General features: G+C 38.5%; 1 protein-coding gene across 2 annotated transcripts in view; it reads left to right on the top strand.

Annotated features, from left to right (window-relative positions):
- The window catches only part of PABIR2 (PABIR family member 2), a 46,392-nt gene extending 30,084 nt beyond the window's left edge, over positions 1-16,308 (top strand). For both annotated transcript variants that reach the window (XM_074207025.1, XM_074207024.1), the window contains 2 exons: positions 1,654-1,750; positions 12,877-16,308. In XM_074207025.1, coding sequence (XP_074063126.1) covers positions 1,654-1,750; positions 12,877-13,027 — 248 coding nt within the window. In that variant the 3' untranslated portion in view covers positions 13,028-16,308. The remainder of the gene's footprint in view (positions 1-1,653; positions 1,751-12,876) is intronic.
- The last annotated feature ends 707 nt before the right edge of the window (positions 16,309-17,015 follow it).

The raw sequence follows: 17,015 nt of genomic DNA, 5'->3' as shown, positions 1-17,015 counted from the left end.
TCAAAGCATTTCAAGATGGAATCTCCTCCTCAAAAGAAAGGTTTATTTTTCCTTACAAGCATGATTATAAAATTTGAATTTTATCAATTATCTTGGGGATATTTTCTCATTAATCTATATCCACACTTGATTACTTATTTATTTATTTACATTTTAATCATGTGGAGAAGAGATAGTAGTTTACAGATTATAGAAACAAGTTCTAAAAAGTAGAAATACAGAAAAGTTGCTCATATTGAGTTTTCTAAATTATTCACAAAGAATTACTTAAGTTAAGAGTATTGTCATTTCCCAGATACATTTTTAGAATTCTGAAAGATTATTTTTGAAAGATATTAAGGAGAGTTTTCATGTGAGTATTAGAATATGTTTAATTTGGGCTGTTTCACTTCAGAGCGACTTCAAATTAGGACAGCAGGGGGAGCTCGTCAGACAAGCTAGACATTCCACTTTAAAAAAAAAAAAAGACCAGAGAACTTTTGCAAAATGAAGGTAGATTTTAAAACGAAGTATTTTCATTTAAGGACAAGAAAAATAGAGACTTTACCAAGTTCCCATGACTTAAAGTAACTATAGAAAAAAATAGAACATGAATTGATATTTATTAGAAAAAGTGAAAATTTTTGTTTGTTGATTTGTTTTTGCTCTAAGAACATTTTCAATTTCAAACTTTGATCTACACATTTCTTCCTGAAATATAGATCAACCCACGATTGATACTGATGCACAGTGAAGAGATCTTTTTTTTAAGTCTTAAGCTTTTTGTGTATATGAATTTATTTTGGAAAAGACTTAATATATTGCTGAATTGTTTTTAATTTTTGTATTTTGGTGGTAAAGTGTTAAGTAGTATTAGTATATAGTAGAATCTTTTTGATGATTAGTTTTGAGAAAATTTAGACTTGGTTTCAGCTGGATGACTAATATGCATTTACATATACATATTTACATATATACACATTTATATAGATTTATATTTCTATTTACAGATTTGCATATATGTATAAGATAAATTTATTTATGCATATCATACCCTTCATTATCTGCACCATTATCTTCATTCTCTGCTTCACTGCTTTTGAAATTATGTTTTTGGTAATTTTCAGTACTAAGCAATTTAAAAATAGACATATGTATACAGTTATATGTATATGTATACATATACACACATGTATATATGTATATAAATATAAAAAATGTAGCCAACTATGACATTTTTGACCTGTCTCCCTTCTACTAGTATGCTAGGAATGGAGTATTCAGGTAGTGACCTGGAGACAATGAGGGTTCTCTGCTAGCGAGTTGGCATATATTATTACTTACTGTTGGCTTCAAAATCTTTGCAAATATTTCTTGGTGCTCTGATTAGTCTTGATCCAGTATTCACGATGGAATCAATGTGCAGCTCTTCATTTAAGGACCTGAATATACCTAGCACATATGACATCAAATCAATGGGAAATTTTCAGGGCTGCCAACCTTTGACAAAAAGATTTTCTTTTCCATCTGAGTACATGCTGAAATCAGCTCTAAAATTAGTAATGCACAGAAGAATATTGTAGTTTGGGATTAAAAAACAAAGTAAACTAAATGCCCCAATTAAGCAACAAGTTGATATATTTCATAATTCATTTTTTTCTTTTTTTGTTTTAGGTGAAATGGAAACTGAAAGTCAGCCAAAGAGACTCTTTCAAGGCATTACTACTATGCTTTCTCCTGATATTACGAATTTGGCAGATCTCAGTTCATGGTAAAAAGGCAGGGGGGTAATAAGAGAAAATATGTGAATATATATTAGGACATGGCCCACTTAAAATAGATCATGTTGAAAATAATGTTAAATCACCTTGGAACAATTGAAAAGCTATTTATTTATGAATGCTGATTGAGGGGAATTTTCCATGCAGGCATGGGTGACATAAAAGATAATTCAAAAGTCTTATGTACTTCCCTTTGGTATGCATGTTTCTAATTTTATTACACTCACTTTCATGCCCAACTCTGACCTCCTATTAGCTCAACCCCCCTCCAAGTTCGGCCATGTGGGAGGGAGTTGGTCCTACATATGGGGAACTCTGGGGATGGGAGGGAAAGAGAGTGAGTTATCTTGGCTTGCTGTATCTAATGATCTTATTCTACATGTTTCATCTTTAAAACCTTTTTTTTTTTGCAAATATTTGACAGGACAGGAAAACCCAAAATTCTTCAACATGGTTTCTTTAAATACTGTCATCTAAATATTTATATAAAATCTTTAGGTTATTCCACCAGTAGTAAAAATCTTTTTTTTTTAAAGTAACCTTTCTGGCTCCTTAGGGGAAATTATCATAAATATTTTTAAACTTTTTTTTTCTTTGTTTGGACCTGAAAAAATAATATCTTTCTCCTCCTGGCCAGGAATTGCCAACCAATTAATGACAAGGTGTTACTTTTAATTTCCCAGAAGCCCATCAGGACAGGGATTGCTGCTGCCAATAACACTTTCCTCCTAGTTAGCACATGGGTGTATGGGGGGAGGGGGGTGGGAAGTGGGGGCAGTGGCAGGGAGGAGTGTTGACTGATTTGGAGATCTACCAGGTAAGATTGAGATCTGTTATAGGTTTTTCTATTCTACCCAGAGTCGTGTTATGCCCCTTCAAAACTCTAAGGGTACAATCCTGCATTTTACAACAGGCCTTTTCAAAAAGCCTCTGAAGGCATGTTATTTTGGACATGTACTCCCAAAGACCTTTAAATGGCATTTCCAGACCATTTCTAATTTGAGTCACTTATTCACTTTTTATGTAAACTAACCTGTGCTTCTAGTTGGCAAATAAGTCCCAAGTTTTTGCCTTATTTTGTTCACTTAACTCCTGTGGTAATCCTGTCCTCATTTGGGCTCATCCTATCTCTCCTGGAGGGCTCTGATCATTTTTGTCTCCCTCTTTTCTTTCTCATCTGTCTTGTCTGTCCTCGATAATTGTGTGCTAATTTTGATACTAGATGACTTTCCTGGCATTAGGGAGAGATGCTTCCAAAGATCATAGAGGAAACAGGTTGCTGAAACTGTCAACTCTGTTTATATTTATTTTTAAAAGACCTGAGCAATTACACACACACACACACACACACACACACACATATATATTGGCCAGGACAGAGCCCTTAGGAATAATATGTGCTGCTCTTGTTCCCATCTAGCCAGCTCAAACAAATAGGTGTGGATGGCTCTCTTACCTTGTGCCTATGGGACTGGAGATAACAGCTTCCTAGGCTTTGTCAGTACTGAAAGTTTCCATAAATGACCAAGGCTTTTGCCACTGAGGTGTAGACTCTTTTTGTGGCCACTAACAAAGCATTGTAGTAGTCTTGGGGAGGACATGGGTGGTGAGGTTTGTCCCTACTCCCATGTCCACTAGTTTTGTTTGGGGCCTTTGAAAGGGCAGGAAATTGTGAGCGCATAACTATATATGATGTTAGCAAGAAGTGTGGTTTTGGGATCCAAAAAAAACTCTGTTGGTCCCAGTCTCTTGGGAGGCTTACCCTCAGAAGAGTGGGACAAAGGGTAACTTAATTACAATCAAGGAAAAATAAGATGCTGCTGCAGTCTTTCAGATTTTGTTTATCTTAAGTCAGTATTTAAATACTTGCCATTTTCTTTTTGAGGACTGGGCTAGGCACACTTTTCAGTTGTATCTTGTATCTTAAAGATTGCCATGTCTTTAAGGATTTGCCAGGTCCAGTTGATTCCAAAATCATACTGTTGCTTAGATATTTACAACTGGGATCAAGTGATATAAATCTTAGAATCATCTTTCTGTGGGCTCTCTATCCTGCTCTGCCAGGAACTCAGGAACTCTTTCAATCTTTGTTATGAGATTTCATTGATCAGACATCTATATTCTTGAAAATAGGTTGCAGCTGGCTTTTGGGATCTCATGGCAAGGAAATCTGTACTATTTGATGAAATGAAAGCAAGGGGTTATTTGGTATTAATTTTGCTAGAATGGAGAAATGGGGGGAAATGACAAGATAGAACGACTAAAAATTAACAGCTCCATCAGTGTTTCTAGCTTTCACAAATCAAATGAAGAGAAAGAAATGTTTTTTAAATAGTGAAATGGAAAACCATATTTTTTTCATTTTCATTCCTTCCTGTACAAACTGAATACTTATATGTGTATTTGTTCAACCATTGTAGCCTTACTATTAAGTTTATATTGAACATCTCCAGCTCCAAACATCTTTGTGATAAATATGAAACAAGCCAGTTTTTGGAATGGACACATCTATCTCATTGTTATGTGTTTAAGGGGCCATGGTGCACCAAGTACTTTTGTGACCACAGCATGAGCATGACCCTGCTTTGTGGTTTTAGAACTAATTGTCTTTCAACTTCTTTCTATTTGGTGAAAATTCTTAAATCTGTGGCTCTAGGGATGAGGCATGGATTGTACCTGTACATACGTACCTTAATTTGTGTATTATCAACACTGGGTTTCCTACTGTCAGCTCTTTGCCTTACTTCTTATTGCATCACAACTCTTTATTTTTGTTAAAAAAAACAATCTTTTCCTACCTCAATCCCTGAGGAGCACAGATGCCTCCATGGTGTAGAGAAGGGGTTTTCAGGGCCAACAAAATGATGCTAAAGGTTCTTATAGGAGAAAAGTATGTCCCCTAGATTTTCCTACTCAGTAAATCAGGAATATTGTGGGGTGGGGGGAGAGAGAGAGAGAGAGAGAGAGAGAGAGAGAGAGAGAGAGAGAGAGAGAGAGAGTGTGTGTGTGTGTGTGTGTGTTTTAGATTTTTTACTTCACATTTGCAAAATGAGTTTGTACTGAATGCATATGCAATGTGTGTCTAAAGAGTTTATAGAGTCATTTAGGCATAATCTGTATCTTATTTAACAAATTCAGAGCAGGAACTAAATTATCTATTCCTAAGAGCCTTATGAGCTGCAGTGATACATCTCTGCTGATCCTTTTTGCTTGGGGCAAAAATATCTCCCTCCCCAGAAAATGTGTCTGAAGATAGTCAATTGTAAATGTGAACATCTTCTAATGAAAAACAATGTGGAGACTTCCAAGGTTCAGATGGTATCTTTCTTTAACATCAATTTGTACACTGGTGGGACCTGGGATATGTGCCAGCCTGAGAGGGAGAATGGGGCAACATTGATAAGAGACATCAGGTGGCATACACAGTGAAGATGCCAGAGGTAGGGCTGGGAAGAACCAGTAGAGAGTTTTAGGAAAATTGTGGGTTTAGAAAAGAGGAAAGGTGGGGGCTTGGCTGGCCTTAAGAGCATAGACAGGGAAGAGAAAGGGGAACAGGACCCCAGGATGAGTAGGCCTAGGTGGAGGGTCAGCTAAGGGACTAAGCATGAGCTAGGTAAGGATGCCTAAGGACAACCTAGAGGACTCTGGCTGAATGTGTCATACCTCATTCTCCCCCCCCCCCACCAGCCCTTGTCAAGCATTACCATATAGCAGAGATGAGAGCATGCACCTAAACTGAATGTGAGCGCTAGAGTGGACAAATACTGCTAGAAGAAACAAAAAGTGAGGAAAAGCAGGCAAGAAGATCCTTACCATCCCTCCTCCCACCTTCAAAATTTTAGAATAATAACAGCAAAAATATAATTGATGCAAAAGTTTCAAGGACACTCCTATGTAATTATTCTGTTTGGAGTGCTGCCTGAGGGTGTGGGGTGTGTATATCATTTGGTTTTGAGGATAGTAGTAACTTTGATAGCATTGACTAAGTTTTTTAAAGCCCATTTGGATCTGAGGCTCTGCAAAAGGCTATCTAGAAAGAGGGTCTGTCTGCCTAGAGTGATCTTATGAGAGTTAAGAACACACAATTGATAAGCTTGAATAACCAGTACATTGATGGTCCTGAACCTCAACCCTTCCTTTCCCTTCAGGTAGAATGTATTGTCCCAAGTCCTATAGGAGGCTCCCCTGAAGTTTCATTTGGAGACTTCAGCTGGTGCAGATCATAGTCTCCAGAAGTTGGCAGCACCTTGTCCAAGGGAGCTCTTGCAATGTCTTCTAGACCCCTTCTGAGTACAATTGCAAGTGTTATCAATGAAACCCTGTATGGCCAAGATTTAAATTATTTTGAAGATCTTATTCAACTATCCTGTGCATTCTGATAGTTCACTCAACTGCCACATACTGGGTACTGATTTCTCCTGAAGGGAGCTGGAGGCATGTTATTTTTGTGGGTTGGGCACCTGGACCTGTAAACCTGGGAGGCTGCTTGTATAGTAGAAAGAAAGAACCTTGAATTTGGAGTCAAGAGGACCTGGGTTCAAATCCCTCATTGTTATTTACTTGTTCTATCTACTTGGAGAAAGTACCTTCTCTCTCAGCCTTTCCTCATTCTTACCAGCTTGAAGCCCTAAATCCCAGGAATCACTCTAGAGTCTTTTTAATTTTTTTTTAAATTTTTTATTTATTTAAGGCAGTGGGGTTAAGTGACTTGCCCAAGGTCACACAGCTATGCAATTATTAAGTGTCTGAAGCAAATTTGAACTCGGCTCCTCTTGACTCCAGGGCCCATGCTCTATCCACTGTGCTACCTACTCTGCCTCAGTCAGATTAACAATAGGAGGCATCTCCCAAGCCTTCATTTTGTTGCTACCTGGTTCAGATGTTTAAATTTCAATTACTTTTTTATTTTTTGTTGTTGTTTTTTTCCAAATATAGGGCATAATTGAAGGGAAAAAATTCCTCCTTGCTCCTTTGAGGGTCTATGATTACTTGGTTATAGGTATTCAGTCAGCATCTGGCACATGAAATGAATTAATCAACTTTTAGATGAGGCCTACTGATTAGCCATTTTGTGAAGCACCCAAGCCCTTTACCTTTCCTCTCCTTGGTCTGAAACTTGACCAAGGTATCTGTTTTTCCTTTTAATAATTAAAATGACTATGCTTAGCTTTTTCTCTCTTTATTTTGCTGCTCAAGACTTATTAAAATAGAATTAGAAATTGAAAATCATATTGTAGAACTGCCTTTATCTGATTACCAAAATGGGTAATGTGATTGTTAAACAAATCATTATTGAACACATATGTGAAAAAAGCACTGTGCTAGGTGCTGCTGATCTGCCTTTTTTGCTTCGAAGATGTGGCCATCTGTTAGTTATAGATCATCTGTCTTGGGGCCTGAGAGGAGAGGCAGGGTGGGTGCAGTGAGCTTAGTGCTCTATCCAGTCTGAGGGATCAAGCCCACTCCTATTGCTTACTTTCCACCTAAACCTTTCTGGACCTCAGTTTCCTCTTCTATAAAATTGGGGAAGTAGTATAACATCAGGGATCAGAGAACCTAGGTTTGAGGTCCAGCTCTGACTTGTGCTGTGTGCTGCCTGTGGGACTGTATGTGATAGGTCCTTCCTCTCTTTTAGCCTCAGTTTTTTCCTTTGTGAAATTCTGAGGGGGTTAAATTAGAAGACCTCTGAGCTCCCTTTCTAGTTGGAAATCCATTATTCTACAACAGAAAAATTATTAGCACAATACATTATTTTAGATTAGTGAAAACATCTGATGAAGAATTTCTCAAATTCTTAATTTGCAAACTGCAGTAGTGACTAGTTGTAATCCCAAGAATAAATGAAACAAGTAGCAATTCGCATTCCATCTACAGCAGTCCAGCAGTTCGGGATAAGGGGGTCTAGCTTGTTAGATTCAATATTAGATAAGCAATTGTGGAAACTAGAAAAAAGGCAGATCAAGTTTGTATGCCTCTAACTTTCTGGAAGGCTTCTCTATTAGTGAGTTTCTTTGGAGTTAGTAACAAACCATGCTAGAAGAGTGATTCCCTTCAGGAATGATAGTTCATATTTGGAATGAGTGTTGGGTTTATTTGAGTCAATGAGAGTATCACAAATGATATTGTTTAACCTGGTACAAACTTACAGTTAATGTCTCCCTATTTCTATTCAGATTCTCCAGGTTGTAGCCAATTTTTAATGGGAGCCTCCTTTCTTCCTGCCACGTAGCAGGGCCCATTTTCTCATGCTTCTCAGCTAATATGTGCTCTAGGGATGCAAGCTGATTTTTAGCTGAGGCAAAAAATGCTGTATCCTAGTCAAATGAAAGTAATTTTTGGATTTCCATGGGGAGGAAGGGGTGGTTTCTATTTGTACATCTGCTTTTCTCTGGTAGTGTAAATAATTGTCCAGTCAATTCAGTTCACCAATTATTGCACATGGTGAAAAAAGTCTTTGTGAACCAACTCCATTTTCCCTATTTCCTCCACTTAAAAGCGCTTTTAGCAATGATGGATTTGAAGGCAGCGGGCTTTAGAAACCTAAACACATACAGTGGCAGTGCTGTGTTAGAGTACTGGATTAGAGAAGCACTTTTTGGCTTTTTTTTATTTTTTATTTTTTATTTTTAGAGTCTTAACTTTCTTAGTTTGTTTTGGCTTTTTCCTCTAAGGAAAGGCTAGATTTATTTTTCAGGTTCAGAGCCTCTTGGACCCCTGCTTTTTATATCTGTGTGTATATATATATATATATATATATATATATATATATATATGCCTATATCTATATTATATATGTATACAGTAAGATCCTATTTGCAAGATATTTTATAATATCTATATTTATAATTGTTATGACTTGAACTTCTAGATATTCCTTTTGTGCCATATTTGGATCTTTTAAGATTTGTTCTTAGTTATGGGCAAAAATCACTCTCTTTTGAATGCATACATTTCATACAGCAGTTTTTTTTTGTTTTTTGCAAGGCAAACGGGGTTAAGTGGCTTGCCCAAGGCCACACAGCTAGGTAATTATTAAGTGCCTGAGACCGAATTTGAACCCAGGTACTCCTGACTCCAAGGCCGGTGCTTTATCCACTACGCCACCTAGCCGCCCCCATACAGCAGTTTTTAAAATTTAATTTCATTTTAAGAGGTGGATATCTTTTGATTAGTTTTATTTTTGAATGATAAAATTAGGGTTTAAATATAGGTGCTCACTATCCTCCCCAACCCTCTAATTTTCAAGGCAACCAATGTCTTCATGTCATCCTCATTGCCTTGATTTCTTACCCACCACATTCCATCAGTTGCTAAGACTTGTCTGCTCTTCCTTTGTCTGCATCTTTGTAACATTTCTTGCATCCTCCCTGCCTCCCCCAAGTTCTTGCTGCCTCACCTAGAAGACTGCTATCAACTACAGGTCTCCCTTCCTCAAGTCTCTTCAACTCTAGTCCTTCCCTACTAAGCTGCCAAATTGGTTTTTCTAAAATGAAGGTTGACTATGTCACCGCTCCCCTTATTTATAAAACTGTAGCAACTCCCTCTCACCTCCAGGGTGAAATCTTCTATTTGGCTTTTAAAGCCCTTTATTACCTGGCTTCCTTTCCCATCCCTGGGCAACCTTTCCAGGCTTTTGAGACCTTCTTCCCCACCCTGTGTCACTGGCCTCCTTGCTCAAGCACAAGCCTTTGCCACAAGCTGCCCCCCATACCTGGAAGGCTCTCCCTCCTTATCTCCACCTCCTGACTTCCCTGATATCCTTCCCACCTGAGATCCCCCCCCCCCCCCAAGAAGCCTTTCTGGATCATCCTTAACTCTTAAGTTTTCCCTTTTCTGTTGATCTTAAATTGATGCTTTATGTAGTTAGCTTGAACACTAGACTGGGAACCCTAAGGGCAGGCACTGTCCTTTTGCACAACATCCGGTACATCGTAGATGCTTATTGAATGCTTTCTGACTGACTGACCTCTGATTTCATGGGTATAGGTAGCTCCAGGGTGAAGAAACTCCCTGAATCAACACAAGTTTGCATTGCTCTCAGTACTTTCTAATCTTTGAGCACCGAGGTTGCCAAGTCTTTGTGTCAGCCATGATTGGGCAAAGGGGGCATCTGAACTTTGGTTTTGGTGGCTCAGGGGTCACCTCTCTCCCTGACACCATGCTACCACTCCAAGATTGAAAATCATCTTTCAAAATTGCAACTACTTAGTCTGTGGGAAAGATTTGGGGAGCAGGAATAGCCTGCCACAAGCAGCGTCAATAAAACAATTTCTGCTTGTCTTTGTGTGGTAGGAGTATAAAATGAATGGGCCTGAAAAGGAGAGACAAAAGAAAGGATGAAGAAGAAAAAAAAAGATAAAGAGGAGAAGAAATATTTCTAGGGAGGGTTAAAAAAGTCAGAAATTCTTGGAAGTGCTATGGCAATATATTGGATTTCAACATTTTCTAGAATTAAAGAAAATTCCCAAGAATGTGTTTAGGGTGGAAGCAAGCAGGCATTTAACAGCCTAACAGGGATGATGTGAGACATAAAGGAAATAATGGAGAAATGCACACTCTCATTATATACATCATTTTTAAAGCACATTCAGTAAAACCCTAACTTAACCCTGAGTGATTGGAGGAGGGAGAAATGGTATTGGATCAGAAGTCTGGCGATATGGATTCTAGTTTCACATTTGTTGTGTCATTCACATCTAGTTAAAAGTGCTTTGTTGGGGCGGCTAGGTGGCATAGTGGATAAAGCACCGGCCTTGGAGTCAGGAGTACCTGGGTTCAAATCCGGTCTCAGACACTTAATAATGACCTAGCTGTGTGGCCTTGGGCAAGCCACTTAACCCCATTGCCTTGCAAAAAACAACAAACCTAAAAAGTGCTTTGTTGTGAGTAAGGCCTTGGTCTTCAGTTTGATCTGCAAACTGGGGGCTAAAGTTCACTTGAAATAGACCCAATTGTTGACTCTTTTTTTAAGATGTCATTTATTACGAAGGATAGCTGGCTCTGTGTCGGGAGCAGGGAAAGTAGATGGAACCCTAGGCTCACTCACTAAGAGACTGCTTGGGCTCTTTATTAGCTGAGTGGTTCTAGGTATGTTACTTAAAGGTTCCTAAGCCTTAATTTCCTCATTTTAGAAATTGAGGACACACTATTATTTGGGCTATCCCTTACCAGGGCTTTGTGAACATCAAAAGAGACATTTGTGAACCTTAAGGTACTATAGAAATAAATGTGTGCTGCTACTCAGTACATAAAAAGATGGCTAATTAGCATGCCAAAAATAATGTAAGAACAGAAAGTCTTTGTTTATATATATTTGATGGGTGCATGGCACAAGCAATTATTGAGGCAGGATCACAGATATGATCAGGGAGCACCAAGGAGTCAATTTGACTACAGAATAGGCTTTGCGTAGGGGCCAGATATAGAAGGGTTCTATGTCAAGATGAAGAAAGACATGGGGGCGGCTAGGTGGTGTGGTGGATAGAGCACCGGCCCTGGAGTCAGGAGTACCTGAGTTCAAATTCGGTCTCAGACACTTCATAATTACCTAGCTGTGTGGTCTTGGGCAAGTCACTTAACCCCATTGCCTTGCAAAAACCTAAAAAAAAAAGATGAAGCAAGACAGAGGCCACCTTGACTAGACTGAATAGTTTATGCCATAAATTGCAGAAGACAGGGCCATATTAGAGAGGGCCACAATACTAGGAAGAGTGATTTGGATTTTATTATCTAGGTTCCTAAGGAGTCACTGGCAATTTTGAAGCAGGGGAATGACACAATGAAAATGGATCATTAAGTAATTATTTGATTAATAGAAGAATCTGGAATTATGTAGGATGGATGTCAATTAGGCCAAGTGTACAAACCTAAGCCTGAGGTAATGAATGGAATTGGGGTACTGCTTTTATATAGGATGAAAAATAAATAAAGTCTGTAGTCCAAGCTAAATTCCTTGGGAGAAGAGAACCATTTGACATACTTGGGAAGATTGAAAAAAGCCTTCCTTTATTTGGGAGATAATGCGACTCTGCTCTTGGCTATGGTGAGATTGAGGTATCTGAGAGCTACAGATTTGTGAATTCTCATAGAATTGACCTCAAAGCTGAAGCTTTGAGAACAGAGAAGCTGAAGCTATGAATATCAAGAGAAGAGGGGTCAGGAGGATGAAAAGGAAATAGGAATAAAATAGTCAGAGAGCACTCTGGGGTGGGAAGAGATCCAGGATAGGATGGTAACTCAGAAGCCAAGGTAGGATATCTAAGAAGGAATGGAGGTGGTCAGCAGTGTCCTACCACCAAAAGAATGAGAAAGCAGCTTAACCAGATGAGCTCACTGATGACCTTCACTAGGGTTGTTGGAGTAGACGAGGGCTAATTAAAGGAAGGGAAAATGGTGACAAGTGTGGACCACTTTTAGCTTACTGTCCTCTCCAGCTATTTCATTCTCTTTTTCCTTTAACTGCCAAACTTCTCAAAGAGAGGTGTGTGTTTGTGTGTGTGTGTGTGTATGTGTGTGAAATTGAGAGCACACATGCTGTGAGTGTTCGAAGACAGAAAAGGAGCCAGAGAGAGGAAGAAGCTGAGAAAGTGAATATATGATCACCTAAAGATGGTACCTAGGCTATAGGTTCACTTTGGAAACTAAAGGACACTTCTTTCCCTAAGATTGATGGGACAGATGGGAAGAGATTTAGAATAGAAGTATCTTGAACTAAAGATGAGGGGAGTTTCCCCAAATGGCCTTAGGTCTCAGTGATATTGGAGGTGAGACTACACACAAGTGATGTACCATCTAAGGCATTGATGGTATATGTAGAAATACATTTTCCTGTTCCTTTCTTTTTAGGTTTTTGCAAGGCAATGGGGTTAAGTGGCTTGCCCAAGGCCACACAGCTAGGTCATTATTAAGTGTCTGAGACCGAATTTGAACCCAGGTACTCCTGATTCCAGGGCCGGTGCTTTATCCACTGCGTCACCTAGCTGCCCCTGTTCCTTTCTTAACTCTGCACAATTTGCAAATGTTCTCTTAATTTGTGATTTCTGAAAACTGCAGCTATTGCATGTTGTACTCACCTGAGAGACACACCTGCTCATGACTGTCTCTGCTTTGTCCTCAGTCTGTCGTCAGATATTCTGGATGGCAGTAGTAGCAGCATTGGCTCATCCTCAGACTCACTGGCTAAAGTCAGCAATGCCACAGACTCTCCAGTAACATGTTCCAATTCATGCTCTTCGTTCATCTTGATGGATGACCTTTCACCCAAGTGACTTAACCATTTCTCATTCAGCGTTCTGACCGTGCTGTTTTCTAGACAAAAGACTCTGGCAGGCAGGGAAAAAACTTTGATCCTTAATGAGGATTAAGATATTAGTTAGGATAACAAAAATTAATGTAACATTATCCCTTAACATCTCTATTCTCAAAAGATTTAATTCTTAAATATATTAGACTTTCTACTAGTTTTTGCAAATTTCCTTTTGCTTTAAGTGACCATTCAAGATAATTAAAATTAGCTTTGAGTTGTTGCGCTATTTGATTTGTAATGCCTAAAAGGCTACCTCCTTAAGGTCCTGTAGTTTGAGTACTGATGTATAGTTTCTAGTATGGCTCCTTTCCCAGCAAAAGTAAATGACAGTTACAAAACTGATCAGAAAGTCTCAGATCACCATTCCTATCCCTCCCATTAAATACATAGTTCTGTATTGCTAAGAATTGCATTTAGTTAGATTTGAATGATTTTTCTCATCAGATTTAAATATATGATTTCTCCTTTTTCCTCACTGAGCTACTTGCATGTGGCCAGATGAGGAAATACTTAGTGGTCTCTGTAGCTGCTGGTGTTGCTCCTTCATAGTTAAGCTTGGATGGAAGGATAATGTTTGAAATGTTAATGGACTTGGTAGTATGGTTGAATTAGCGAGGAAGAATGTTCCAGATCCTTATAACCCAGGAGTAGTGGTAGCTAACATTTTCCCCCAAACTTGTAGCCCAGAGGAATGTATAACATTTTATTAATATTTTTAGTTATATGTTATCAAGGAGAAGAAATTCCAACCTTGATCAAAGCTAGCAAGTGCATCCAGAAATGACTAGCCAGTGTTACTGACCTAACAAACTACTGTGCAGGAGAGTGCATGTGGGACCATCAGTGTCTCCTGTGGCATTGAGGCCAGAGGGATTTTTGTGCCTTAGGGGACATTGTTCTACTATTAAAGAATGTAAACCATAGGGGAAAGGGAAAACAAGAGGGGGTGCCATGTGTAATGATCTGATATGGGGTCTGGCTCCCCCTTTTCTTTTCTTTCAACTTTTAGATTTGTTTGCTTCCCCCCTATGGTGATTGGTACCAATGATTCAGTCCCTCTACAGCACAGTTTTTGTGTTGCCACAGGAGCAGATGGATGGGTTTAAGTAACTTTCATGCTGCCTTGAAAAAAGGTCACATCTCTAAAATTTAATTTCTAGGGAGAAAAGAAAGGTTTGCAGGCCTGATAATTGAATATTAGCTCTGTATTCTACTGTTAAGAATCAAATTTGAATTGTAAAGGAGTATACTTGGACCATGTCAGTCAGTCTGAGGTAGCAAAATAGGGAACTTCATAACAGGAGAAATATTAACTGAGCTAGATAATCCATTGATTATAATCTTCCTATCATGCTATTTATTATTTATAACTATGTAAAAAGTCTGTGTGATGAATTATAGTATTTTTTTATGATTAAAATTTTTTAAATGTTTGGTAGTAACTGCTGGCTTGTCGCTAATATACAAAATTGCCTGCCATAAGCTTTCATTGTTAAATGATGGTTCAAAATGCTTTTGTCTAAAATACAGCATTTGTGTTGTGTTTTTGTTTTTAAGAAATAACCATGAGTTTTAAAAAAGAAAATTATGTGCTTTGAAGGTAAGCAAAGATTGGGCAACTTTGTGTGTAGCTTGATTAGAGGGGAGAACTCGACTTTCTTTTCAGCTCTAACAAGGACATGGTATGGTCACAGTTCAATGACAGTATCTTGTATTCTTTATTTTAAATTGTAATAATCATGGTAACCAATAATGGATTTATTACTTGTATTATTTTTACCCGTGGATTATCACTAGTTTCCCCACTTCAAATAGATGTGTATATTGTAAAATATTAATCCATAGTGTGCCATTTAAAAGAGAACATATAATTAGTTCTACAGTATTCAATGTATTCATTTTATTTGTATATGAACCATATTATTTAAGATGTTTTTGCCTGTACAGTAATGACTAGAGTGTTTTATCTTACAGAATATTTATCCACTTTCACTTTGCTGTCTTTTTTGCCTTAAAGGGACACTTTCAGCCATAATTTTCAGACTTTGAATTGATTGCTAAAAATATAACCTTTCAATTCTTATAGATGATTAAATCTAATTTAAAAATTTTAATCATTAAATTAGAGGGGAGGGAGTTGGAGAAGAGAAATTAAACATCAACATATTCCTGCAGTGTTTAACTGCAGCTTGATGTTAGTTAAGAGGCTACATACTAGCTGTGTGACCACAGAAAAGTCACTTAACCTCTCATGGCTCAGGTCACTCTGGGATTCTGTTCCCGATGAGTTGCTGATCTGCATTTAGCGTATGGAGTGCCCTGTACCAAATGATATCATGGGTCTGGACCAAAAACTGGGGTGGGGGGGTGTTTTTAAATGATCACACATAGTGATCTGTTTGAAATCAATTCTAAATAAAGGTCAATTAACTAATGAACTTTGTTGACAGTCTAGCAAATGAACTTTGGTGACAGTGTCCCTTTATATCCATATAAAGTTCACTCTGCCATTTGAAAAATCATATCTGTTCTGATGTGATGTAGAGGTTGTCATTTATCTCCATTATACTCTCCCACCCTCTTCTCAGTGTCTCTGTTCGGTAACATAGACAAGAGATGGGAGGACCAGCGTCTCCCTCATGGGCCATCAGATGGTTTCGTCTGCCTGACTTGTAGAAGTGATGTATTTCATGATTTCTGTTTTGGGAGTGATGGAAAGTTTTCTGTGAAATGTTGGCCTTTGTAAACATTAGAATGAAAATCTCATAAAATGTGAACACATACATAAAACTTTGTATTTTCTTCAAAAAAAAAACAAAAAAAGTCTGGTTGTCTCTTTTCTCACTGGTGACTTGGATTTTGCTGCCATATTCCATGTCCTATAACTTTGGTTTCACTGTATTTTATGTTCCTGATAATTCTTCATCTAATTCACAACGTTAGCTTTGATCTTTTGGATTTACAGGAGAGCATTAAACATTTGCATTATCAAACTGCTACATTTCAGACACTCCTCAACTCATAAATTCGTATCCAATTGTTTTAGTGCACACTGCCTTCTCTGACCCACCCCTCAGCTACCCTGGACTACACCAAGCACCTCCTACTGACTGAAGAAAATTAGATCACTATCCCTGTCATCTCTCCTTTGTAGGCATGCTGAACATATTGTGGGCCCTGCTTTTCCTACTTCCATTGCTCCTAACTGCTCATTAATTCCACCCCTAGCAACCATGACATCGTGTTCTCCATACAACTTTTTGGGGTGCTTCTTATAAGATGAATGAGATTCTGCAAACAACTGGGTCTGTATATCTGATTTTCTCTTTATATCTCCCCCAGGGAGGCTTTAGCCTAACTTATAACCTCTGTTTATACCCTCCTGGCACTATGCCGTCCCCCCCCTGCCATACAGATCAGAGCAAAGCAGCTAGACCTCTGAACCAGAACAGAGCACCTGCAATTGTTTAGCAGCATAGAAACTGCTAAATGGACTAATAAGAAGAATCATCGGTTACATTTGGAAGCTAGCAAGGGGCATGTGCTTCCTTCCTCTTCCCCTGAAGGGGAAATGAATTTATCATTTTCATGTCCTCTATATGCTAGTAAAACTGGACCACTCATCATCATCCCAATATGTCCTGCAGTCTCCTACTTCTGCATCTGTGTTTACTCTCTCCCTTAGATTGTTCTACATCACCTGGTGATGCCCTGCACAGCTCAAAAAAAACCACCCCCTCCAAGAAGCTTTCACTTACCTTCCTCCAAAAGGCCAGTAGTGATTCCTCCCTCATAGAGCACCATACCTGGAGTCAGGAAGACCAGGGTTCAAATCCTGCTTCAGATACTTTCTAACTGTGTGACCCTGGGCAAGTCACTTAACTGCTGTTTGCCTCAGCTTCTGCATCTGTAAAATAAGGGCGATAATAACACCTTTCTTGCAGGGTTAT

The sequence above is a fragment of the Macrotis lagotis genome, chromosome X (assembly GCF_037893015.1).
Source record: "Macrotis lagotis isolate mMagLag1 chromosome X, bilby.v1.9.chrom.fasta, whole genome shotgun sequence".
NCBI lineage: Eukaryota > Metazoa > Chordata > Mammalia > Peramelemorphia > Peramelidae > Macrotis > Macrotis lagotis.
Note: the sequence above shows the minus strand (reverse complement) of the source record. Positions and strands in the feature narration are given on the sequence as shown.